Below are 26,422 nucleotides of genomic sequence, written 5' to 3' on the forward strand. Positions count from 1 at the left end.
ATAGTATTTGTATTCTCATACGATAACGCTGTATGGTATTTGTGTTCTCATACGGTAGCGCTGAATGGTATTTGTATTCTCATACGGTAGCGCTGAATGGTATTTGTATTCTCATACGATAACGCTGTATGGTATTTGTATTCTCATACGGTAGCGCTGAATGGTATTTGTATTCTCATACGGTAGCGCTGAATGGTATTTGTATTCTCATATGGCAGTGCTGAATGGTATTTGTATTCTCATACGATAAAGCTGAATAGTATTTGTATTCTCATACTGTAGTGCTGTATGGTATTTGTATTCTCATACGGTAGCGCTGAATGGTATTTGTATACTCATACAATAGTGCTGAATGGTATTTGTATACTCATACAATAGTGCTGAATAGTATTTGTATTCTCATACGGTATCGCTGAATGGTTTTTATATTCTCATACGGTAGCGCTGAATGGTATTTGTATACTCATACAATAGTGCTGAATGGTATTTGTATACTCATACAATAGTGCTGAATGGTATTTGTATACTCATACAATAGTGCTGAATAGTATTTGTATTCTCATACGGTAGCGCTGAATGGTATTTGTATTCTCATACGGTAGTGCTGAATGGTATTTGTATTCTCATACGGTAGTGCTGAATGGTATTTGTATTCTCATACGGTAGCGTTGAATGGTATTTGTATTCTCATACAATTACCGCTGAATGGGATTTGCAATATTGTGCAATCGTGCTGAGTGCAAATTATTATTTAGTTTTTTTGTGGGGGGGGGGGGGGGGGGTTCATGCTGTTCTCTAACATCTTCGTCTGCCAACAGGTAATCCAGCATCACAGCTGTTAGAGCAGACAGCCCGACTAAAGAATCTGAGTGACACTATTGACAAGCTGAAGGTAATGGGGAGTCTTACTCTGTACTATCATATGAAACTACAGATGTAATCAAGCAGACCTGATAACTACACCTTGTACATACACACATTGTGCAGATATTGTACTGTACGTTACACACACATTGTGCAGATATTGTACTGTACGGTGCACACACATTGTGCAGATATTGTACTGTACGGTACACACACATTGTGCAGATATTGTACTGTACGGTACACACACATTGTGCAGATATTGTACTGTACGGTACACATTGTGCAGATATTATACTGTACGGTACACACACATTGTGCAGATATTATACTGTACAGTACATACACATTGTGCAGATATTGTACTGTACGGTACACTCACATTTTGCAGATATTGTACTGTACGTACACACACATTGTGCAGATATTGTACTGTACGTACAAACACATTGTGCAGATATTGTACTGTACGTACACACACATTGTGCAGATATTGTACTGTATGTACACACACATTGTGCAGATATTGTACTGTGTAGTATGCACATATTGCACAGATATTGTACTGTGCAGTATGCACATATTGCACAGATATTGTACTGTGCAGTACGCACATATTGCACAGATATTGTATTGTGTAGTACGCACATATTGCACAGATATTGTACTATGTAGTATGCTCATATTGTACTGTGTAGTATGCACATATTGCACGGATATGGTACTGTGTAGTACACTCACATTGCACGGATATGGTACTGTGTAGTACACTCACATTGCACGGATATGGTACTGTGTAGTACACACATATTGCACGGATATGGTACTGTGTAGTACACACATATTGCACGGATATGGTACTGTGTAGTACGCATATATTGCACGGATATAGTACTGTGTAGTACACACACATTGCACGGATATGGTACTGTGTAGTACACACATATTGCACGGATATGGTACTGTGTAGTATGCATATATTGTACGTATATGGTACTGTGTAGTATGCATATATTGCATGGATATGGTACTGTGTAGTACGCATACATTGCACGAATATGATACTGTGTAGTACGCACACATTGCACAGATATTGCACTGCTGATAAGCTTTTATCCCTGTTTTTAGGATGAAGTCACAAAGGAGACAGTCTTACAGTGTCCTGGAGCAAACGTGCCCACAGACTTTGCCACCTTCCCATCACCTGACTTCATTAAGGTGAGCTGAGATTGCATAGAAGCTTGTAAGACTTTATATTTTTATATATATATATATATAATGTGTGTGACATGCGGTGAGGTCAGGGGCTGGTGAGGCACTTGACACATTTTTTTCTTTCATTATTCAAATAGAGCATGCAATTTTAAGCAATTTTTCTAATTTACTCCTATTATTAAGTTTTCTTCATTATCTAGGGATCTTTTTTTAAAAAAGCAGGAATGTAAGTTTAGGAGCAAGCCCGTTTTTTTGTTCAGCACCTGGGTAGCGTTGGCTGATTGGCAGGGACGTTATACACACCTTTTTTCTTTGCAGAAATGTTTTGTAGATGATCTATTTATATAGCCCATAAAGTTTTTTTGTTTTTTTTAAATGTATAGTTTTGCTTATTTTTAAATAACATTGCACTGATTTTCAGACTACTAACCAAGCCCCAAAGTGTTATGAGAATACCGTCAGTTACCTTCTCCAGCTTGATTCTGTTTATGTAAAGGGTCTTTTCATATGCAAAAGTAGGGGGAGGGGGGGGTGTCTTTTTTCCCACTTGCAGTGGGCTTTCCAGCTACCTTTTCAACAGAGCTAAACTGTGAGCTTCTAATTACGTTTTTAAACAGTTTTATACTGGATTTTTATATCAGTATCTGTGCATCATGTTCTTTATAGTAGTGTCTATTACATGCAGTTATCTGAAAATGAGTGTATACTGTCCCTTTAACCACCAATCTGCAAGTGCTACCCAGGTGCTAGACCAAAAATGGGCTGCCTCCTAAACTTACATTCCTGCTTTTCAAATAAAGATACCAAGATAACAACAAAAAATTGATAATAGTGTTACATATCCCTTTAAGGGTCCTTTGAGTTGTCAAACACTGATCTAGACAAAGAGAAAATGTGAATCTTGCAGTATCCGCTTTTAAAAAAAATAAAATAAATAAATATATATATATATATATATATATATATATATATATATATATATATATATATATATATATATTAAATGTGGGGCAAACATTTGCAAAAATTAAAACCCTTTGAGTGCTAAGTTGAATTTAATATTTTTATGTTTTTTTACTATTTTCAAAAAACATTTTTTTTTTTACTTTTTTATTTCCCCCCCCAAGATATACCATTATACCAAAGGTTAGGCAATTACCTTTCCAATGATGGGTCTTGGGGGTCTGTAGCTGCTTAGATCCCTGAGATACAGGCTTCTAAGCAGCATGCCCCCTTTTCCTATACTTTGTATTGACAATTTTAAATAAAGTTGCATGGTGACGTCATCACGTAATTTTTGGTGACGTCACCGCACGTAACGGGAAGCCCCGGTGATGCCTGTCACTATGCAGGCCCGATCGCAGGTGTAGGAGCGGGTGGGGGCCCCCAGATTGCAAAAAAGGTAGTTGAGTGCTAAAGACAGCTCTGAGCCGTCATTAGCACTCAAGGGGTTAAAAGATGATGAGCATCATTCACCTACCTTACTCCAAAGGGATATTAGATTACGGCTACGCTGTTACCCAACACACAGCTCATCCTGCGTCTACAAGTGTTTTTTTTTAGCCGTGCTGCAGTTACAAACCACCACCGGATGGCGCAGCCGGGCTTTGCTACAAGAAAGCGAAAGCCAACCCCTATGCTGCCTCTCTCTTTTGCGCAATATAGAGTGGGAGGAAATGGGGGAGAAAAAAAAAATTTTTTTTTTACATTTTATTTTCTTCTACAAGATACGACGAGTCCACGGATTCATCCTTTACTTGTGGGATATTATCCTCCTGCTAACAGGAAGTGACAAAGAGCACCACAGCAGAGCTGTCTATATAGCTCCTCCCTTGACTCCACCCCCCAGTCATTCTCTTTGCCTACACTAAGTAATAGGAAGGGTAAAGTGAAAGAGGTGATAAAATTATAGTTTTTATTTTCTCAAGCAAGACTTTTTTATTTTAAATGGTACCGGTGAGTGCTATTTTTTCCCAGGCTGGAGACTGATGATCTTAGCAGTTGTCTCTAAGATCCAGAGAAGTTCCCACAGAATGGCTGAGGAGTACTTAAGAAACTTCAGTGTGAGGAACGTTTTACATGCTACAAGCATTGAGGTATGTTAAGTCATTTTTTTCTGGAGAGACTGTGTTATTTCAGAATTGGCTGACAGTATTCCCATAAGGGAAGGGGTAAGCAGTAATCCCAATGTGAAAGAGAAGGGTATTACTGGGACCTGTATGTTGGGCTGAAAAAATGGTTGACACTGATGGCATAATGTTTGTTGAGCAAACGATTTTATGTTTTGGAGGACAATTAACGTTTTTTCTTTGGTGTGAAGCAAACATTTTTATTATTATGGCAATGGAGGGTGCACATGGCTTATTTTAGAACTGGGTATATTGAAACCCACATGGCTAGGTTTTAGACCGCTTTGTAGCGGTTTCTTTGCAAGGCTGTGAGACATCGATGTAGATGGGCAGGGCCTATTTTCTCGCCTCAGTTGCGCAGTTGAATTCCCCATGCAAGCTCCAGCTCCGGTGGGCCTCAAAGGAAGGATTGGGCCTAATCGAAGTGTTTAACTGGTTTTACAGACCCCTGAGGGCAGGTTTTTTTTTTTTGGTTAATCATAACGCTTTTTGAATAACATTTTTGTCATTAAGGGTTAAGTATTCCTATCCTTGTGGTGCAATCTTAGCTGGCAAGATAAGACACATATATACTAAAATTGGGATAATTGTATCATTTTAAGGCAGTTTTGGAAAATGTGTACGCTTTTTTTCTCTTAAAGGCGCATTACTGTTTTTCAGATTGTTATTTTTTTTCTCTAAATAAAGTGTTTTCAAGCCTGTTTGTGGTCATTACTAGCCTGTGTTAACATATCTGACATTGAGGAAAGCCAATGTTCCATGTGTTTAGAAGCCATTGTGGAACCTCCACTTCAAATGTGTCCCTCATGTACTGAAAGGGCCTTACATTGCAAAGAACATATTTTAGCAGATAAAAGTATGTCTCAGGATGATTCTCAGTCAGAAGAGAATCAGGTTATGCCATCTGCTTCTCCCCAAGTGTCACAACCTTTAACGCCTGCCCAAGCGACGCCAAGTACTTCTAGTGCGTCTAATTCTTTCACCCTGCAAGATATGGCTGCAGTTATGTCTACTACCCTTACAGAGGTATTATCTAAACTGCCAGGTTTACAGGGTAAGCGCAGCAGGTCAGGTATTAGAGTAAATGCTGAGCCCTCTGACGCGTTATTGGCCATCTCTGATGTACCCTCACAGTGTTCTGATTTGGGGGTGGGGGAATTGTTGTCTGAGGGAGAGCTTTCTGATTCAGGAAAGATGTTCCCTCAAACAGACTCAGATGTGACGGCCTTTAAGTTTAAGCTTGAACACCTCCGCTTGTTACTCAGGGAGGTCTTAGCGACTCTGGATGATTGTGACCCTATTGTCATTCCACCAGAGAAACTGTGTAAAATGGATAAATATCTAGAGGTCCCTACTTACACTAATGTTTTTCCAGTCCCTAGAAGAATTTCGGACATTGTTACTAAGGAATGGGATAGACCAGGCATTCCGTTCTCTCCCCCTCCTACTTTTAAGAAAATGTTTCCCATATCTGACACCATTCGGGATTCGTGGCAGATGGTCCCTAAGGTGGAGGGAGCTATTTCTACCCTGGCTAAGAGTACAACTATACCTATTGAGGACAGTTGTGTTTTCAAAGATCCTATGGATAAAAAATTAGAGGGGCTTCTAAAGAAATTGTTTATTCATCAGGGTTTTATTCTACAACCTATAGCGTGCATTGTTCCAGTAACTACTGCAGCAGCTTTTTGGTTTGAGGCTCTAGAGGAGTCTCTTAAGGTTGAGACCCCATTAGATTATATTTTGGATAGAATTAAGGCTCTCAAGCTAGCTAATTTTTTTATTACAGATGCCGCTTTCCAAATGGCTAAATTAGCGGCAAAGAATGCAGGCCAAATCCAAGCTTTTAGCTATTCCCTTTAAGGGTAAGACATTATTCGGGCCTGAACTAAAGGAGATCATTTCTGACATTACTGGAGGTAAGGGTCATGCCCTTCCTCAGGACAATACGGTTAAAGTGAGGACCAAACAGAATAATTTTCGTCCCTCTACTTCCTCATCCGCCTCCAAGCAGGAGGGGAACTTTGCTCAATCCAAGTCAGTCTGGAGACCTAACCAGACCTGGAATAAAGGTAAACAGGCCAAGAAGCCCGCTGCTGCTACCAAGACGGCATGAAGGGGCAGCCCCCGATCCGGGACCGGATCTAGTAAGGGGCAGACTTTCTCTCTTCGCTCAGGCTTGAGCAAGAGACGTTCAGGATTCCTGGGCATTAGAAATTGTGACCCAGGGGTATCGTCTAGAATTCAAGGATTCTCTCCCAAGTGGGAGATTTCATCTTAAACGTCTGTAGACCAGACAAAAAGAGAGGCGTTCTTACGCTGTGTAGAAGACCTATATACCATGGGTGTAATCTGCCCAGTTCCAAAATTAGAACAAGGGCAGGGGTTTTACTCCAATCTGTTTGTGGTTCCCAAAAAAGAGGGAACCTTCAGACCAATTTTAGATCTCAAAAGTCTAAACGAGTCCCATCGTTCAAGATGGAGACCATACGAACAATTTTACCAATGATCCAGGAGGGTCAATATATGACCACCGTGGATTTGAAGGATGCGTATGTTCACATTCCTATCCACCAAGATCATCACCAGTTCCTCAGGTTCGCCTTCCTGGACAAACATTACCAGTTTGTGGCCCTTCCTTTCGGGTTGGCCACAGCTCCCAGAATCTTCACAGAGGTGCTAGGGTCCCTTCTGGCAGTTCTAAGGCCGCGGGGCATAGCAGTGGCGCCCTATCTGGACGATATTTTGATTCAGGCGTCAACTTACCATCTAGCCAAATCTCACACGGACATCGTGTTGGTTTTCTAAGAACTCACGGGTGGAAGGTGAACATAAAAAAGAGTTCACTCTGATAGACTCGGTAGACATGAAAATTTTTCTGACGGAGGTTAGAAAATCAAAGATCTTAACTACTTGCCGAGCACTTCATTCCATTCCTCGGCCATCAGTGGCGCAGTGTATGGAGGTAATTGGGTTAATGGTAGCGTCAATGGACATAGTTCCGTTTGCTCGCTTACATCTCAGACCACTGCAGCTGTGCATGCTCAGACAGTGGAATGGGGATTATGCGGATTTATCTCCGCGGATAAATCTGGATCTAGAGACCAGAGACTCTCTTCATTGGTGGTTGTCACAGGATCATCTTTCCCAGGGAATGTGCTTCCGCAGGCCAGCATGGGTCCTAGTGACGACGGACGCCAGCCTCTTGGGCTGGGGTGCAGTCTGGAATTCCCTGAAGGCTCAGGGTGTGTGGACTCAGGAGGAGTCCCTACTACCAATAAATATTCTGGAACTGAGAGCGATATTCAACGAGCTTCAAGCGTGGCCTCAGCTGGCTTCGGCCAAATTCATAAGATTCCAGTCGGACAATATCACGACTGTAGCATATATCAATCATCAAGGGGAACAAAGAGTTCTCTAGCGATGATAGAGGTTTCCAAAATAATTCGATGGGCAGAGACTCACTCTTGCCATCTATCAGCAATATATATCCCAGGAGTGGAGAACTGGGAAGCGGATTTTCTAAGTCGTCAGAATTTTCATCCGGGGGAGTGGGAGCTCCATCCGGAGGTGTTTGGAAAATTGATTCATCAATGGTTCACACCAGAATTGGATCTGATGGCATCTCGTCAGAATGCCAAACTTCCTTGTTACGGGTCCAAGGTATCCTCAAGCAGTACTGATAGATGCTCTAGCAGTACCTTGGTCGTTCAACCTGGCTTATGTGTTTCCTCCTTTTCCTCTCCTACCTCGTCTGATTGCCAGAATCAAACAGGAGAGGGCTTCGGTAATTTTGATAGCACCTACGTGGCCACGCAGGACTTGGTATGCAGATCTGGTGGAAATGTCATCTCTGCCACCGTGGAAACTGCCACTGAGACAGGACCTTCTCATTCAGGGTCCGTTCCAACATCCAAATCTAATTTCTCTGCAACTGACTGCCTGGAGATTGAACGCTTGATTTTATCTAAGCGGGGATTCTCTGAGTCGGTCATTGATACCTTGATTCAGGCTCGAAAGCCTGTCACTAGGAAAATTTACCATAAGATATGGCGTAAATATCTTTATTGGTGCGAATCCAAAGGCTACTCCATGGAGTAAGATCAGGATTCCTAGGATTTTGTCCTTTCTCCAAGAAGGATTGGAGAAGGGCTTATCAGCTAGTTTCTTAAAAGGACAGATTTCTGCTTTGTCAATCTTACTACACAAGCGTCTGGCAGATGTCCCAGACGTTCAGTTGTTTTGTCAGGCTTTGGTTAGAATTAAGCTTGTGTTTAAACCTGTTGCTCCGCCATGGAGTTTGAATTTAGTTCTTAATGTTCTTCAAGGGGTTCCGTTTGAACCCATGCATTTCATAGATATTAAACTTCTATCTTGGAAAGTTCTGTTTTTAGTTGCTATCTCTTCTGCTCGAAGAGTTTCTGAGCTATCTGCGTTAGAATGCGACTCGCCTTATCTTATATTCCATTCTGATAAGGTGGTTTTGCGCACTAAACCTGGATTCCTTCCTAAGGTTGTTTCAAATAAGAATATTAATCAGGAAATTGTTGTTCCTTCTCTGTGTCCTAATCCTTCTTCTAAGAAGGAGCGTCTGTTACATAACTTGGACGTGGTTCGTGCCTTGAAGTTTTACTTGCAAGTGACCAAGGATTTCCGTCAAACATCTTCTCTATTTGTTGTCCATTCTGGAAAGCGTAGGGGTCAAAAAGCTACGGTTACCTCTCTTTCTTTTTGGCTGAAAAGCATCATCCGTTTGGCATACGAGACTGCGGGACAGCAGCCTCCTGAAAAAATTACAGCTCATTCTACTAGAGCGGTGGCTTCCACATGGGTTTTTAAAAACGATGCTTCTGTTGAACAGATTTGTAAGGCTGCGACTTGGTCTTCCCTTCATACCTTTTTCAAATTTTAAAAATTTGATACTTTTGCTTTTTCTGAGGCTATTTTTGGGAGAAAAGTTCTTCAAGCAGTGGTGCCTTCCGTTTAGGTCTCTGTCTTGTCCCTCCCGTTCATCCATATCCTGTAGCTTTGGTATTGTATCCCACAAGTAAAGGATGAATCCGTGGACTCGTCGTATCTTGTAGAAGAAAAGGAAATTCATGCTTACCTGATAAATTGATTTCTTCTACGATACGACGAGTCCACGGCCCTCCTTGTCAATTTAAGACAGATTATATTATTTTTTTGTTTAAAACTTCAGTCACCTCTGCACCTTTTAGTTTCTCCTTTTTCTTCCTATACCTTCGGTCGAATGACTGGGGGGTGGAGTCAAGGGAAGAGCTATATAGACAGCTCTGCTGTGGTGCTCTTTGCCACTTCCTATTAGCAGGAGGATAATATCCCACAAGTAAAGGATGAATCCGTGGACTCGTCGTATCGTAGAAGAAATCAATTTATCAGGTAAGCATAAATTTCCTTTTTAATTTAAAAGTGCCTCATATAACTACACGTCCTATATGTGTATATATACTTGTTGTGTGTGTATATATATATAAACTCATTAGCCACTGTGTGCATGTGCTGCATGTTATATTTAAAGGGACAATTAAGTTATAATTAAACTTTCATGATGCAGATAGGGCATACAATTTTAAACTTTCTACTTTACTTTTATTATCAAATTTTGCTTTGTTTTCTTGGTATTCTTTGTTGAAAGCTAAACCTAGGTAAGCTCATATGCTAATTTTTAAGTATTTGAAAGCCGCCTTTTATCTCAGTGCATTTTGACAGTTTTTCCACAGCTAGACAGTGCTAGTTCATGAGTGTCATATAGCTAACATTGTGCTCACTCCTGTGGAGTTATTTGAGTCAGCACTGATTGGCTAAAATGCAAGTCTGTCAAAATAACTGAGATAAGGGGCAGTCTGCAGAAGCTGTGTACCTCTGTGATTACCTTGTATCTAAGTATATTAATATAACAGTGTTGGTTATGCACAACTTGGCAGTGGGTAATAAAGGGATTAGCTATCTTTTTAAACAAGTAGACTGTCCATTCATCCCCTGCAGACCCGAGTTGTACTGCGGTTCTCATCATATGTAAGGGACACCCCGTGTTAACTAGACAGGACTCTGCATGCAGTAATAATACTCTGCATTGTGTTACTGACCTTTATGTGCGGTTATTATTGTCCTGTTATTGCTTACAGATAAATCATTAGTGCCATAGCATTCTGCTATAGACTCTGTGATATAAACCAGGAGCTGAGCAGTGGGTTTGCCAGCGTCTGGCATCAGAGGGATGTGTTGGCATAACTTGCTGAGTGCTTAATAAAATATACATTTATCACTTTCACCAGTTTCAGAGTAGGCTGATCCTAGGCAGGATGCATTTATTACCATTTAGACTGTCGCTGTAATCCGTAAGGTCTGCCTATGTTAGTACTTGCTACTATAATTGTAGCAGCGGGCACCTGCTAAATGCTTATTGCAGGCAGAATAGCGAGAGAAGCCCATCGTTGTACAGGAAACCTTCTCCCTATATTGTCTGTACTATGGCTTATACACAGACAAGGCTAGCATGTTGTGTGCAATACGCAGCCTGTTCATTCTATGTAGGACTCAGCAGTGTTGTGTGATTGTCTGATACAGTAACAATACAAATGTCAGCTTATAACAAACGGTGCAGTATTCTTTGTGTGTGATTGTCTGATACAGTAACAATATAAATGTCATCTTATAACAAACGGTGCAGTATTCTTTGTGTGTGATTGTCTGATACAGTAACAATATAAATGTAATCTTATAACAAACGGTGCAGTATTCTGTGTGTGTGATTGTCTGATACAGTAACAATACAAATGTCAGCTTATAACAAACGGTGCAGTATTCTTTGTGTGTGATTGTCTGATACAGTAACAATATAAATGTCAGCTTATAACAAACGGTGCAGTATTCTTTGTGTGTGATTGTCTGATACAGTAACAATATAAATGTCAGCTTATAACAAAAGGTGCAGTATTCTGTGTGTGTGATTGTCTGATACAGTAACAATACAAATGTCATCTTATAACAAACGGTGCAGTATTCTTTGTGTGTGATTGTCTGATACAGTAACAATATAAATGTCATCTTATAACAAACGGTGCAGTATTCTGTGTGTGTGATTGTCTGATACAGTAACAATACAAATGTCATCTTATAACAAACGGTGCAGTATTCTGTGTGTGTGATTGTCTGATACAGTAACAATACAAATGTCGCCTTATAACAAAAGGTGCAGTATTCTGTGTGTGTGATTGTCTGATACAGTAACAATACAAATGTCGGCTTATAACAAAAGGTGCAGTATTCTGTGTGTGTGATTGTCTGATACAGTAACAATACAAATGTCAGCTTATAACAAACGGTGCAGTATTCTGTGTGTGTGATTGTCTGATACAGTAACAATACAAATGTCGGCTTATAACAAAAGGTGCAGTATTCTGTGTGTGTGATTGTCTGATACAGTAACAATACACGTCAGCTTATAACAAAAGGTGCAGTATTCTGTGTGTGTGATTGTCTGATACAGTAACAATACCAATGTCAGCTTATAACAAACGGTGCAGTATTCTGTGTGTGTGATTGTCTGATACAGTAACAATGCAAATGTCAGCTTATAACAAACGGTGCAGTATTCTGTGTGTGTGATTGTCTGATACAGTAACAATACAGATGTCAGCTTATAACAAAAGGTGCTGTATTCTGTGTGTGTGATTGTCTGATATAGTAACAATACAAATGTCAGCTTATAACAAAAGGTGCAGTATTCTGTGTGTGTGATTGTCTGATACAGTAACAATACAAATGTCAGCTTATAACAAACGGTGCAGTATTCTGTGTGTGTGATTGTCTGATACAGTAACAATACAAATGTCAGCTTATAACAAACGGTGCAGTATTCTGTGTGTGTGATTGTCTGATACAGTAACAATACAAATGTCAGCTTATAACAAACGGTGCAGTATTCTGTATGTGTGATTGTCTGATACAGTAACAATACACGTCAGCTTATAACAAAAGGTGCAGTATTCTGTGTGTGTGCTTGTCTGATACAGTAACAATACAAATGTCAGCTTATAACAAACGGTGCTGTATTCTGTGTGTGTGATTGATACAGTAACAATACAAATGTCAGCTTATAACAAACGGTGCAGTATTCTGTGTGTGTGATTGTCTGATACAGTAACAATACAAATGTCAGCTTATAACAAAAGGTGCAGTATTCTGTGTGTGTGCTTGTCTGATACAGTAACAATACAAATGTCAGCTTATAACAAAAGGTGCAGTATTCTGTGTGTGTGCTTGTCTGATACAGTAACAATACAGATGTCAGCTTATAACAAACGGTGCAGTATTCTGTGTGTGTGATTGATACAGTAACAATACAAATGTCAGCTTATAACAAACGGTGCAGTATTCTGCGTGTGTGATTGTCTGATATAGTAACAATATAAATGTCATCTTATAACAAACGGTGCAGTATTCTGTGTGTGTGATTGATACAGTAACAATACAAATGTCAGCTTATAACAAACGGTGCAGTATTCTGTGTGTGTGATTGTCTGATACAGTAACAATACAAATGTCAGCTTATAACAAACGGTGCAGTATTCTGTGTGTGTGATTGTCTGATACAGTAACAATACAAATGTCAGCTTATAACAAACGGTGCAGTATTCTGTGTGTGCGATTGTCTGATACAGTAACAATACAAATGTCAGCTTATAACAAACGGTGCAGTATTCTGTGTGTGTGATTGTCTGATACAGTAACAATATAAATGTCATCTTATAACAAACGGTGCAGTATTCTGTGTGTGTGATTGTCTGATACAGTAACAATACAAATGTCAGCTTATAACAAACGGTGCAGTATTCTGTATGTGTGATTGTCTGATACAGTAACAATACAAATGTCAGCTTATAACAAACGGTGCAGTATTCTGTGTGTGTGATTGTCTGATACAGTAACAATACAAATGTCAGCTTATAACAAACGGTGCTGTATTCTGTGTGTGTGATTGATACAGTAACAATACAAATGTCAGCTTATAACAAACGGTGCTGTATTCTGTGTGTGTGATTGTCTGATACAGTAACAATACAAATGTCAGCTTATAACAAAAGGTGCAGTATTCTGTGTGTGTGCTTGTCTGATACAGTAACAATACAAATGTCAGCTTATAACAAACGGTGCAGTATTCTGTGTGTGTGATTGTCTGATACAGTAACAATACAAATGTCAGCTTATAACAAAAGGTGCAGTATTCTGTGTGTGTGATTGTCTGATATAGTAACAATATAAATGTCATCTTATAACAAACGGTGCAGTATTCTGTGCGTGTGATTGTCTGATATAGTAACAATATAAATGTCATCTTATAACAAACGGTGCAGTATTCTGTGCGTGTGATTGTCTGATATAGTAACAATATAAATGTCATCTTATAACAAACGGTGCAGTATTCTGTGTGTGTGATTGTCTGATATAGTAACAATATAAATGTCATCTTATAACAAACGGTGCAGTATTCTGTGTGTGTGATTGTCTGATATAGTAACAATATAAATGTCATCTTATAACAAACGGTGCAGTATTCTGTGTGTGTGATTGTCTGATACAGTAACAATACAAATGTCAGCTTATAACAAAAGGTGCAGTATTCTGTGTGTGTGATTGTCTGATATAGTAACAATATAAATGTCATCTTATAACAAACGGTGCAGTATTCTGTGTGTGTGATTGTCTGATACAGTAACAATACAAATGTCAGCTTATAACAAAAGGTGCAGTATTCTGTGTGTGTGCTTGTCTGATACAGTAACAATACAAATGTCAGCTTATAACAAACGGTGCAGTATTCTGTGTGTGTGATTGTCTGATACAGTAACAATACAGATGTCAGCTTATAACAAACGGTGCAGTATTCTGCGTGTGTGATTGTCTGATATAGTAACAATATAAATGTCATCTTATAACAAACGGTGCAGTATTCTGTGTGTGTGATTGATACAGTAACAATACAAATGTCAGCTTATAACAAACGGTGCAGTATTCTGTGTGTGTGATTGTCTGATACAGTAACAATACAAATGTCAGCTTATAACAAACGGTGCAGTATTCTGTGTGTGTGATTGTCTGATACAGTAACAATACAAATGTCAGCTTATAACAAACGGTGCAGTATTCTGTGTGTGTGATTGTCTGATACAGTAACAATACAAATGTCAGCTTATAACAAACAGTGCAGTATTCTGTGTGTGTGATTGTCTGATACAGTAACAATACAAATGTCAGCTTATAACAAACGGTGCTGTATTCTGTGTGTGTGATTGATACAGTAACAATACAAATGTCAGCTTATAACAAACGGTGCAGTATTCTGTGTGTGTAAATGTCTGATACAGTAACAATACAAATGTCAGCTTATAACAAACGGTGCAGTATTCTGTGTGTGTGATTGTCTGATACAGTAACAATACACATGTCAGCTTATAACAAACGGTGCAGTATTCTGTGTGTGTGATTGTCTGATACAGTAACAATACAAATGTCAGCTTATAACAAAAGGTGCAGTATTCTGTGTGTGTGCTTGTCTGATACAGTAACAATACAGATGTCAGCTTATAACAAACGGTGCAGTATTCTGCGTGTGTGATTGTCTGATATAGTAACAATATAAATGTCATCTTATAACAAACGGTGCAGTATTCTGTGTGTGTGATTGATACAGTAACAATACAAATGTCAGCTTATAACAAACGGTGCAGTATTCTGTGTGTGTGATTGTCTGATACAGTAACAATACAAATGTCAGCTTATAACAAACGGTGCAGTATTCTGTGTGTGTGATTGTCTGATACAGTAACAATACAAATGTCAGCTTATAACAAACGGTGCAGTATTCTGTGTGTGTGATTGTCTGATACAGTAACAATATAAATGTCATCTTATAACAAACGGTGCAGTATTCTGTGTGTGTGATTGTCTGATACAGTAACAATACAAATGTCAGCTTATAACAAACGGTGCAGTATTCTGTGTGTGTGATTGTCTGATACAGTAACAATACACGTCAGCTTATAACAAAAGGTGCAGTATTCTGTGTGTGTGATTGTCTGATACAGTAACAATGCAAATGTCAGCTTATAACAAACGGTGCAGTATTCTGTGTGTGTGCTTGTCTGATACAGTAACAATATAAATGTCATCTTATAACAAACGGTGCAGTATTCTGTGCGTGTGATTGTCTGATACAGTAACAATACAAATGTCAGCTTATAACAAACGGTGCATTATTCTGTGTGTGTGATTGTCTGATAAAGTAACAATACAAATGTCAGATTATAACAAAAGGTGCAGTATTCTGTGTGTGTAAATGTCTGATACAGTAACAATACAAATGTCAGCTTATAACAAACGGTGCAGTATTCTGTGTGTGTGATTGTCTGATACAGTAACAATACAAATGTCAGCTTATAACAAACGGTGCAGTATTCTGTGTGTGTGATTGTCTGATATAGTAACAATACAAATGTCAGCTTATAACAAACGGTGCAGTATTCTGTGTGTGCGATTGTCTGATACAGTAACAATACCAATGTCAGCTTATAACAAACGGTGCAATATTCTGTGTGTGTGATTGTCTGATACAGTAACAATACAAATGTCAGCTTATAACAAACGGTGCAGTATTCTGTGTGTGTGATTGTCTGATACAGTAACAATACACGTCAGCTTATAACAAAAGGTGCAGTATTCTGTGTGTGTGATTGTCTGATACAGTAACAATACACGTCAGCTTATAACAAAAGGTGCAGTATTCTGTGTGTGTGATTGTCTGATACAGTAACAATACAAATGTCAGCTTATAACAAACGGTGCAGTATTCTGTGTGTGTGATTGTCTGATATAGTAACAATACAAATGTCAGCTTATAACAAACGGTGCAGTATTCTGTGTGTGTGATTGTCTGATACAGTAACAATACAAATGTCAGCTTATAACAAAAGGTGCAGTATTCTGTGTGTGTAAATGTCTGATACAGTAACAATACAAATGTCAGCTTATAACAAACGGTGCAGTATTCTGTGTGTGTGATTGTCTGATATAGTAACAATACAAATGTCAGCTTATAACAAAAGGTGCAGTATTCTGTGTGTGTGATTGTCTGATATAGTAACAATACAAATGTCAGCTTATAACAAACGGTGCAGTATTCTGTGTGTGTGATTGATACAGTAACAATACAAATGTCAGCTTATAACAAAAGGTGCAGTATTCTGTGTGTGTGATTGTCTGATATAGTAACAATACAAATGTCAGCTTATAACAAACGGTGCAGTATTCTGTGTGTGTGATTGATACAGTAACAATACAAATGTCAGCTTATAACAAACGGTGCAGTATTCTGTGTGTGTGATTGATACAGTAACAATACAAATGTCAGCTTATAACAAACAGTGCTGTATTCTGTGTGTGTGATTGATACAGTAACAATACAAATGCCCGCTTATAACAAAAGGTGCAGTATTCTGTGTGTGTGATTGTCTGATACAGTAACAATACAAATGTCAGCTTATAACAAATGGTGCAGTATTCTGTGCGTGTGATTGTCTGATACAGTAACAATACAAATGTCAGCTTATAACAAAAGGTGCAGTATTCTGTGTGTGTGATTGTCTGATACAGTAACAATACAAATGTCAGCTTATAACAAAAGGTGCAGTATTCTGTGTGTGTGATTGTCTGATACAGTAACAATACAAATGTCAGCTTATAACAGACGGTGCAGTATTCTGTGTGTGTGATTGTCTGATACAGTAACAATACAAATGTCAGCTTATAACAAACGGTGCAGTATTCTGTGTGTGTGATTGTCTGATACAATAACAATACAAATGTCAGCTTATAACAAACGGTGCTGTATTCTGTTTGTGTGATTGTCTGATACAGTAACAATACAAATGTCAGCTTATAACAAACGGTGCAGTATTCTGTTTGTGTGATTGTCTGATACAGTAACAATACAAATGTCAGCTTATAACAAACGGTGCAGTATTCTGTGTGTGTGATTGTCTGATAAAGTAACAATACAAATGTCAGCTTATAACAAACGGTGCAGTATTCTGTGTGTGTGATTGTCTGATACAGTAACAATACAAATGTCAGCTTATAACAAAAGGTGCAGTATTCTGTGTGTGTGATTGTCTGATACAGTAACAATACAAATGTCAGCTTATAACAAACGGTGCAGTATTCTGTGTGTGTGATTGTCTGATACAGTAACAATATAAATGTCAGCTTATAACAAACGGTGCAGTATTCTGTGTGTGTGATTGTCTGATACAGTAACAATACAAATGTCAGCTTATAACAGACGGTGCAATATTCTGTGTGCTGATTCTTTTTGGTTTCTTGACCTAAATAAAATGTTATCTGTAGCGTTTCCTGACACATCACACAACATTTATATAGCAATAAGGTCTCATGTTTTATTGACAGACATTCAGCCTCTGCAACATAATGAGATATAAAAGTGCCATGCATAGGGGCTGGCTGAGCCATTGACAAGAGGCATATGTGTGTAGACCATAGCTAGCTCCCAATAGTTTATTGCTGCTCATGAGCCTACCCAGGAATGCTTTTCTAAAAAAGGTACAAAGAGAACAAAGTAAATTTGATAACATAAGTAAACTGAACAGTAAAATTGCTTGTTCTATTTGATCCATGAAAGTTTATTTCTTCTGTTATGTGTGATCAGTCCACGGGTCATCATTACTTCTGGGATATAACTCCTCCCCAACAGGAAATGCAAGAGGATTCACCCAGCAGAGCTGCATATAGCTCCTCCCCTCTACGTCAGTCCCAGTCATTCTCTTGCACCCAACGACTAGATAGGATGTGTGAGAGGACTATGGTGATTATACTTAGTTTTTATGACTTCAATCAAAAGTTTGTTATTTTAAAATAGCACCGGAGCGTGTTATTACTTCTCTGGCAGAGTTTGAGGAAGAATCTGTCAGAGTTTTTTACTATGATTTTAACCGGAGTAGTTAAGATCATATTGCTGTTCTCGGCCATCTGAGGGAGGTAAAGGCTTCAGATCAGGGGACAGCGGGCAGAGGAATCTGCATTGAGGTATGTAGCAGTTTTTATTTTCTGAATGGAATTGATGAGAAAATCCTGCCATACCGTTAAAATGACATGTATGTATACACTTCAGTATTCTGGGGATGGTATTTCACCGGAACTACTCTGTTAAAGGTCACTAATCCTTTTTAATAACTATTTATCATGTTAAACGTTTTTGCTGGAATGTAGAATCGTTTACATTGCTGAGGTACTGTGTGAATAAATATTTGGGCATTATTTTCCACTTGGCAGTTTTTTTTGATTTATTTGTGACAGTTTCGTTTCTCTTCACTGCTGTGTGGGAGAGGGAGGGGCCGTTTTTGGCGCTCTTTGCTACGCATCAAAAAATACCAGTCAATTACTTTTATTTTTCCTGCATGATCCGGTTCATCTCTGATAGATCTCAGGGGTCTTCAAACTTCTTTGAAGGGAGGTAAATTCTCTCAGCAGAGCTGTGAGAATTCTTATAGTGACTGTGAATAAAAACGTTGCTTTGTATTTTTTATGTCAAATTTAATTATCGTTATTTTACTAATGGGAACAAACCTTTGCTAAAAGTTTTGTTGTTTTAAAGTTTGATGCTATAACTGTTTTTCAGTTCACTATTTCAACTGTCATTTAATCGTTAGTACCTCTTTGAGGCACAGTACGTTTTTTGCTAAAAAAGATTATAACCAAGTTGTAAGTTTTTTGCTAGTGTGTTAAACATGTCTGACTCAGAGGAAGATATCTGTGTCATTTGTTCCAATGCCAAGGTGGAGCCCAATAGAAATTTATGTACTAACTGTATTGATGCTACTTTAAATAAAAGTCAATCTGTACAATGTGAACAAATTTCACCAAACAGCGAGGGGAGAGTTATGCCGACTAACTCGCCTCACGCGGCAGTACCTGCATCTCCCGCCCGGGAGGTGCGTGATATTTTGGCGCCTAGTACATCTGGGCGGCCATTACAGATAACATTACAAGATATGACTACTGTTATGACTGAAGTTTTGTCTAAATTACCAGAACTAAGAGGCAAGCGTGATCACTCTGGGGTGAGAACAGAGTGCGCTGACAATGCTAGGGCCATGTCTGATACTGCGTCACAGCTCGCAGAGCATGAGGACGGAGAGCTTCATTCTGTGGGTGACGGTTCTGATCCAAACAGATTGGACTCAGATATTTCAAATTTTAAATTTAAATTGGAGAACCTCCGTGTATTACTAGGGGAGGTCTTAGCAGCTCTCAACGATTGTAACACCGTTGCAATACCAGAGAAACTGTGTAGGTTGGATAAATACTTTGCGGTACCGGCGAGTACTGACGTTTTTCCTATACCTAAGAGACTAACTGAAATTGTTACTAAGGAGTGGGATAGACCCGGTGTGCCGTTCTCACCCCCTCCAATATTTAGAAAGATGTTTCCAATAGACGCCACCACTCGGGACTTATGGCAAACGGTCCCCAAGGTGGAGGGAGCAGTTTCTACTTTAGCTAAGCGTACCACTATCCCGGTGGAGGATAGCTGTGCTTTCTCAGATCCAATGGATAAAAAATTAGAGGGTTACCTTAAGAAAATGTTTGTTCAACAAGGTTTTATATTACAACCCCTTGCATGTATCGCGCCGATTACGGCTGCGGCAGCATTTTGGATTGAGTCGCTTGAAGAGAACCTTAGTTCATCTACGCTAGACGACATTACGGACAGGCTTAGAGTCCTTAAACTAGCTAATTCCTTCATTTCGGAGGCCGTAGTACATTTAACCAAACTTACGGCTAAGAACTCAGGATTCGCCATACAGGCACGTAGGGCGCTGTGGCTAAAATCCTGGTCAGCTGATGTTACTTCTAAGTCCAAATTACTTAATATACCTTTCAAGGGGCAGTCTTTATTTGGGCCCGGTTTGAAAGAGATTATCGCTGACATTACAGGAGGTAAGGGCCACGCCCTACCTCAAGACAAAGCCAAAGCTAAGGCTAGACAGTCTAATTTTCGTCCCTTTCGGAACTTTAAAACAGGAGCAGCATCAACCTCCACTGCACCAAAACAGGAAGGAGCTGTTGCTCGTTACAGGCAAGGCTGGAAGCCTAACCAGTCCTGGAACAAGAGCAAGCAGGCCAGGAAACCTGCTGCTGCCCCAAAGACAGCATGAACCGAGAGCCCCCGATCCGGGACCGGATCTAGTGGGGGGCAGACTCTCCCTCTTCGCCCAGGCCTGGGCAAGAGATGTTCAGGATCCCTGGGCTCTAGAGATCATATCGCAGGGATACCTTCTAGACTTCAAATTATCTCCCCCAAGAGGGAGATTTCATCTGTCAAGGTTGTCAACAAACCAGATAAAGAAAGAAGCGTTTCTACGCTGCATACAAGATCTGTTATTAATGGGAGTGATCCATCCGGTTCCGCGGTCGGAACAAGGACAAGGGTTCTACTCAAACCTGTTTGTGGTTCCCAAAAAAGAGGGAACTTTCAGGCCAATCTTAGATTTAAAGACTCTAAACAAATTCCTAAGAGTTCCATCGTTCAAAATGGAAACTATTCGGACAATCTTACCCATGATCCAAGAGGGTCAGTACATGACCACAGTGGATTTAAAGGATGCTTACCTTCACATACCGATCCACAAAGATCATCACCGGTATCTAAGGTTTGCCTTCTTAGACAGGCACTACCAGTTTGTAGCTCTTCCATTCGGATTGGCTACGGCTCCAAGAATCTTCACAAAGGTTCTGGGTGCCCTTCTAGCGGTACTAAGACCGCGAGGGATTTCGGTAGCTCCGTACCTAGACGACATTCTAATTCAAGCTTCAAGCTTTCAAACTGCCAAGTCTCATACAGAGTTAGTTCTGGCATTTCTAAGGTCGCATGGATGGAAAGTGAACGAAAAGAAGAGTTCTCTCTTTCCTCTCACAAGAGTTCCATTCTTGGGGACTCTTATAGATTCTGTAGAAATGAAGATTTACCTGACAGAAGACAGGTTAACAAAGCTTCAAAATGCATGCCGCGTCCTTCATTCCATTCAACACCCGTCAGTAGCTCAATGCATGGAGGTGATCGGCTTAATGGTAGCGGCAATGGACATAGTACCTTTTGCACGCCTACACCTCAGACCGCTGCAATTATGCATGCTAAGTCAGTGGAATGGGGATTACTCAGATTTGTCCCCTACTCTGAATCTGAATCAAGAGACCAGAAATTCTCTTCTATGGTGGCTTTATCGGCCACACCTGTCCAGGGGGATGCCATTCAGCAGGCCAGACTGGACAATTGTAACAACAGACGCCAGCCTACTAGGTTGGGGCGCTGTCTGGAATTCTCTGAAGGCTCAGGGACTATGGAATCAGGAGGAGAGTCTCCTTCCAATAAACATTCTGGAATTGAGAGCAGTTCTCAATGCCCTTCTGGCTTGGCCCCAGTTAACAACTCGGGGGTTCATCAGGTTTCAGTCGGACAACATCACGACTGTAGCTTACATCAACCATCAGGGAGGGACAAGAAGCTCCCTAGCAATGATGGAAGTATCAAAGATAATTCGCTGGGCAGAGTCTCACTCTTGCCACCTGTCAGCAATCCACATCCCGGGAGTGGAGAACTGGGAGGCGGATTTCTTGAGTCGCCAGACTTTTCATCCGGGGGAGTGGGAACTTCATCCGGAGGTCTTTGCCCAAATACTTCGACGTTGGGGCAAACCAGAGATAGATCTCATGGCGTCTCGCCAGAACGCCAAACTTCCTCGCTACGGGTCCAGATCCAGGGATCCGGGAGCAGTTCTGATAGATGCTTTGACAGCACCTTGGAACTTCAGGATGGCTTATGTGTTTCCACCCTTCCCGCTGCTTCCTCGATTGATTGCCAAAATCAAACAGGAGAGAGCATCAGTAATTCTAATAGCACCTGCATGGCCACGCAGGACTTGGTATGCAGATCTAGTGGACATGTCATCCTGTCCGCCTTGGTCTCTACCTCTAAGACAGGACCTTCTGATACAGGGTCCATTCAAACATCAAAATCTAACTTCTCTGAAGCTGACTGCTTGGAAATTGAACGCTTGATTTTATCAAAACGTGGTTTTTCTGAGTCGGTTATTGATACCCTAATTCAGGCTAGGAAGCCTGTTACCAGAAGGATTTACCATAAAATATGGCGGAAATACCTATACTGGTGCGAATCCAAAGGTTACTCCTGGAGTAAGGTTAGGATCGCTAGGATACTGTCTTTTCTACAAGAAGGTTTAGAAAAGGGTTTATCAGCTAGTTCATTAAAGGGACAGATTTCAGCTCTGTCCATCTTGTTACACAGACGTCTGTCAGAAAATCCAGACGTCCAGTCCTTTTGTCAGGCTTTAGCTAGGATCAAGCCTGTGTTTAAAGCTGTTGCTCCACCATGGAGTTTAAACTTAGTTCTTAACGTTTTACAGGGTGTTCCGTTTGAACCCCTTCATTCCATTGATATAAAAATGTTATCTTGGAAAGTTCTGTTTTTAATGGCTATTTCCTCGGCTCGAAGAGTCTCTGAGTTATCAGCCTTACATTGTGATTCCCCTTATCTGATTTTTCACTCAGACAAGGTAGTTCTGCGTACTAAACCTGGGTTCTTACCTAAGGTAGTCACTAACAGGAACATCAATCAAGAGATTGTTGTCCCATCCTTGTGTCCAAATCCTTCTTCAAAGAAGGAACGTCTTTTACACAATCTGGATGTAGTTCGTGCCCTCAAGTTCTACTTGCAGGCAACTAAAGATTTTCGCCAAACTTCTTCCTTGTTTGTCGTTTACTCTGGACAGAGGAGAGGTCAAAAAGCTTCTGCTACCTCTCTCTCTTTTTGGCTTCGTAGCATAATACGTTTAGCTTATGAGACTGCTGGACAGCAGCCTCCTGAAAGAATTACAGCTCACTCCACTAGAGCTGTGGCTTCCACTTGGGCCTTTAAGAATGAGGCCTCTGTTGAACAGATTTGCAAGGCTGCAACTTGGTCTTCACTTCATACTTTTTCCAAATTTTACAAATTTGACACTTTTGCTTCTTCGGAGGCTATTTTTGGGAGAAAGGTTCTTCAGGCAGTGGTTCCTTCTGTATAATGAGCCTGCCTTTCCCTCCCGTCATCCGTGTACTTTTGCTTTGGTATTGGTATCCCAGAAGTAATGATGACCCGTGGACTGATCACACATAACAGAAGAAAACATAATTTATGCTTACCTGATAAATTCCTTTCTTCTGTTGTGTGATCAGTCCACGGCCCGCCCTGTTTTAAGGCAGGTAAATATCTTTTAAATTATACTCCAGTCACCACTTCACCCTTGGTTACTCCTTTCTCGTTGATTCTTGGTCGAATGACTGGGACTGACGTAGAGGGGAGGAGCTATATGCAGCTCTGCTGGGTGAATCCTCTTGCATTTCCTGTTGGGGAGGAGTTATATCCCAGAAGTAATGATGACCCGTGGACTGATCACACAACAGAAGAAAGGAATTTATCAGGTAAGCATAAATTATGTTTTTTTAGGGACAAGAAATGTTAATTTTATTTGTGATTAAGATAATTATACAATTTTAAAAAACATTCCAATTTCTATTATCTAATTTGCTTCATTCTCTTGGTATCGTTTGTTGAAGAAGCAATGCACTATTGGGAGCTAGCAGAACACATCAGGTGAGCCAATAACATGAGGCAACAAAGGATACCAAGAGAACAAAACAAATGAGATAGTATATTGTAAAGTTGTTTAAAATCACATGCTCTATCTCAGGGGTTTTCAAACCTATCCTCAGTCCCCCTAAAAGGACAGATTTTCAGGATATCTGACCCGGAGCACAAGTTAAATGTGGTTATTAACCTGCTCTCACCCCAGATAATCCTGCAAATCTGAAATGTTAGGGACGCCTGAGGACAGGTTTGAAAACCCCTGCAGAATCATAAAAGAATATAGATTTGGGTTACCTGTCCCTTTAAGTAAAATGTTAGTTACCTTGTGTGTTATGCAGCGTCTGTTACTCATCGTCTCTATTACAGGCCAAAGAAGAGAAGAGAGAGGACACCGTTTACATCGGTAAAGTCAGCCTGCCTTGTAAACCAGGCCAGGGAGAAATCCATCGCCTCGTGCTGACCCCAGAACAACTGTATGAGCTGCACGAGCGATTGATCTGCTAGAACATACTGCGTGACTGCTCGAGCACGGGAGGGCACCGCCGCACACCCCAGCAATACGGAGCATACTGGTCATAGGAAGGACCGTGTCAGCTGAGTACATCTCTCCGTCTGCGTGTGCTGGCTGCTTCTCGCTTTTAATATTTATTAGCTGTACTTTTCTTTAATCCCTAATGCCATTGTTATGCCTACAACTTGTCATATGAGGGCCTTGAACAATACTTAGTGTGTAACCTCTGGCACAGGACGCAGCAGGTTTGCAGCACTTAATATGGGCACTGTGCTGTGTATACGGTCAGCCTGCATGGGCTCATTCTCACTACAGATATATAGTGCTGCCAACGACGACGGTGCCTTGCTTGGTTTCCCATCTGACTTCAGTAGCCAGTAGGAGACTTCTCTTCTGCTTTTCCGTTTTTTTTCTTCTCAAACATCTGTAAAATGATGTAAACCATTCTCTTCGGTGCTTGTGTTGGAAGTCTGTCTGTTGTGTCCTGCAACAGGGTCATAACTGTTTTCTGCACATTTCAAATTCCAATAAAATGACCTTTGTTTGACTTCTTTTTTTTTGTTTAACCTGAAACTACTGATCTGATGGTCAATTGTATATATGTGTGTGTGTGTGTTTGTATATTATTGTGTGTATATATATATATGTGTGTGTGTGTGTCTATGTGTATATATATATATATATATATATATATGTGTGTGTGTGTGTATATATTATATTTTCTTACTTATGTTTACACATGATATACACATAACACTAACATTTATATTACAGATGACTTCCTAAACTTCCTACATATTATTCTCTCTTTCCTTAAATAAAGATATTTTTCCATCTAAAGGGGAGGAGAGTCCACGGCTTCATTCATTACTTTTGGGAATAAAGAACCTGGCCACCAGGAGGAGGCAAAGACACCCCAGCCAAAGGCTTAAATACCTCCCCCACTCCCCTCATCCCCCAGTCATTCTTTGCCTTTCGTCACAGGAGGATGGCAAAGAAGTGCCGAAGATTCTCTTATGGAGAGTAGTCATGTTCGGAATGGGACTGGCGTTTTAAGTAATCCTGTCAGCCTCTCAGTGAGAGACTGGGTGAAACTTAGAGTCTGGAGATGCAGGGAGAGTCTTTCTGCGAAACAATCCCGACTCATATTAACAGCTCCACAAGCAATCAGCGTTGACGAGTTTCGCTGCCTGCTTTCTACACTCAAGTCCATGTCAGGAGTAATGCTTCAACCTGTCACACTTGAAGGGCCGTGTTCCTGTTCCATGGCAAAGATTCTGGCAAGATTGTTTCCTTTTTTATACATAATAACACAGAAGACAGGGCCACAGTGTGGCGGCTTTTAACATAGAGAATCAAGGGTTAATATTCCTGGTAAGGGGATTATTGAACAGGGGGGTGTATACGTGATATTGTTTATTGTGTTATTGCTGCGTTATGTGCGAGATGAGGCTCTGGCAATGGTGGAACTTTCAGGTTGACTTCCGGGGGTATTTACGAGGCCGGTTTTGGCGCGTTTCTCCTTAGTGTAGGGGCGGTTCTGTGAGGCATCCCATGTCATAGGAGGTGGTGAGTGCCCCATTGGAGTATAAAGGTGTCTGTTTATTAAATTGTCTAGTCCATAATAAAAGCGCTAGCTATAGAGGACTCTGACGCGTTAGAGGGTACTCCCTCTTTATCAAAGTCTTATGCCTGTGTTTATTGTGAGGGGGTTCTTGTAGATCAGCCTGCTCAACTTTGTTCCACATGCCTCGATAAGGTTGCGACTTATTGAATGTGATACATGCCTTACCATGTTCTGCTAATCGCAAGCGTAGAGCGTACCAGAGTGGCCAGGCCCAGAGGTCGTCTACACCTATGGAATTGCCAGAGGCGTTATACGATGATGAGGCCCACTCCGACTCTTCGGAGGAGGCTCCCTCTGGGTCGGAGTCCGTGTCATCTCATCCTCCGGCTATGGAG

At 40.4% G+C, this 26,422-nt stretch overlaps 1 protein-coding gene across 4 annotated transcripts in view; it reads left to right on the top strand.

Moving 5' to 3' along the window:
* DCTN1 (dynactin subunit 1) overlaps positions 1-25,007 on the top strand; it is a 284,349-nt gene extending 259,342 nt beyond the window's left edge. For all 4 annotated transcript variants that reach the window (XM_053704365.1, XM_053704367.1, XM_053704366.1 and 1 more), the window contains 3 exons: positions 819-892; positions 1,993-2,082; positions 24,316-25,007. In XM_053704365.1, the coding sequence (XP_053560340.1) occupies positions 819-892; positions 1,993-2,082; positions 24,316-24,453 (302 nt within the window). In that variant the 3' untranslated portion in view covers positions 24,454-25,007. The remainder of the gene's footprint in view (positions 1-818; positions 893-1,992; positions 2,083-24,315) is intronic.
* Positions 25,008-26,422: the final 1,415 nt, after the last annotated feature.

Source organism: Bombina bombina, chromosome 2, assembly GCF_027579735.1.
Source record: "Bombina bombina isolate aBomBom1 chromosome 2, aBomBom1.pri, whole genome shotgun sequence".
Lineage (NCBI taxonomy): Eukaryota > Metazoa > Chordata > Amphibia > Anura > Bombinatoridae > Bombina > Bombina bombina.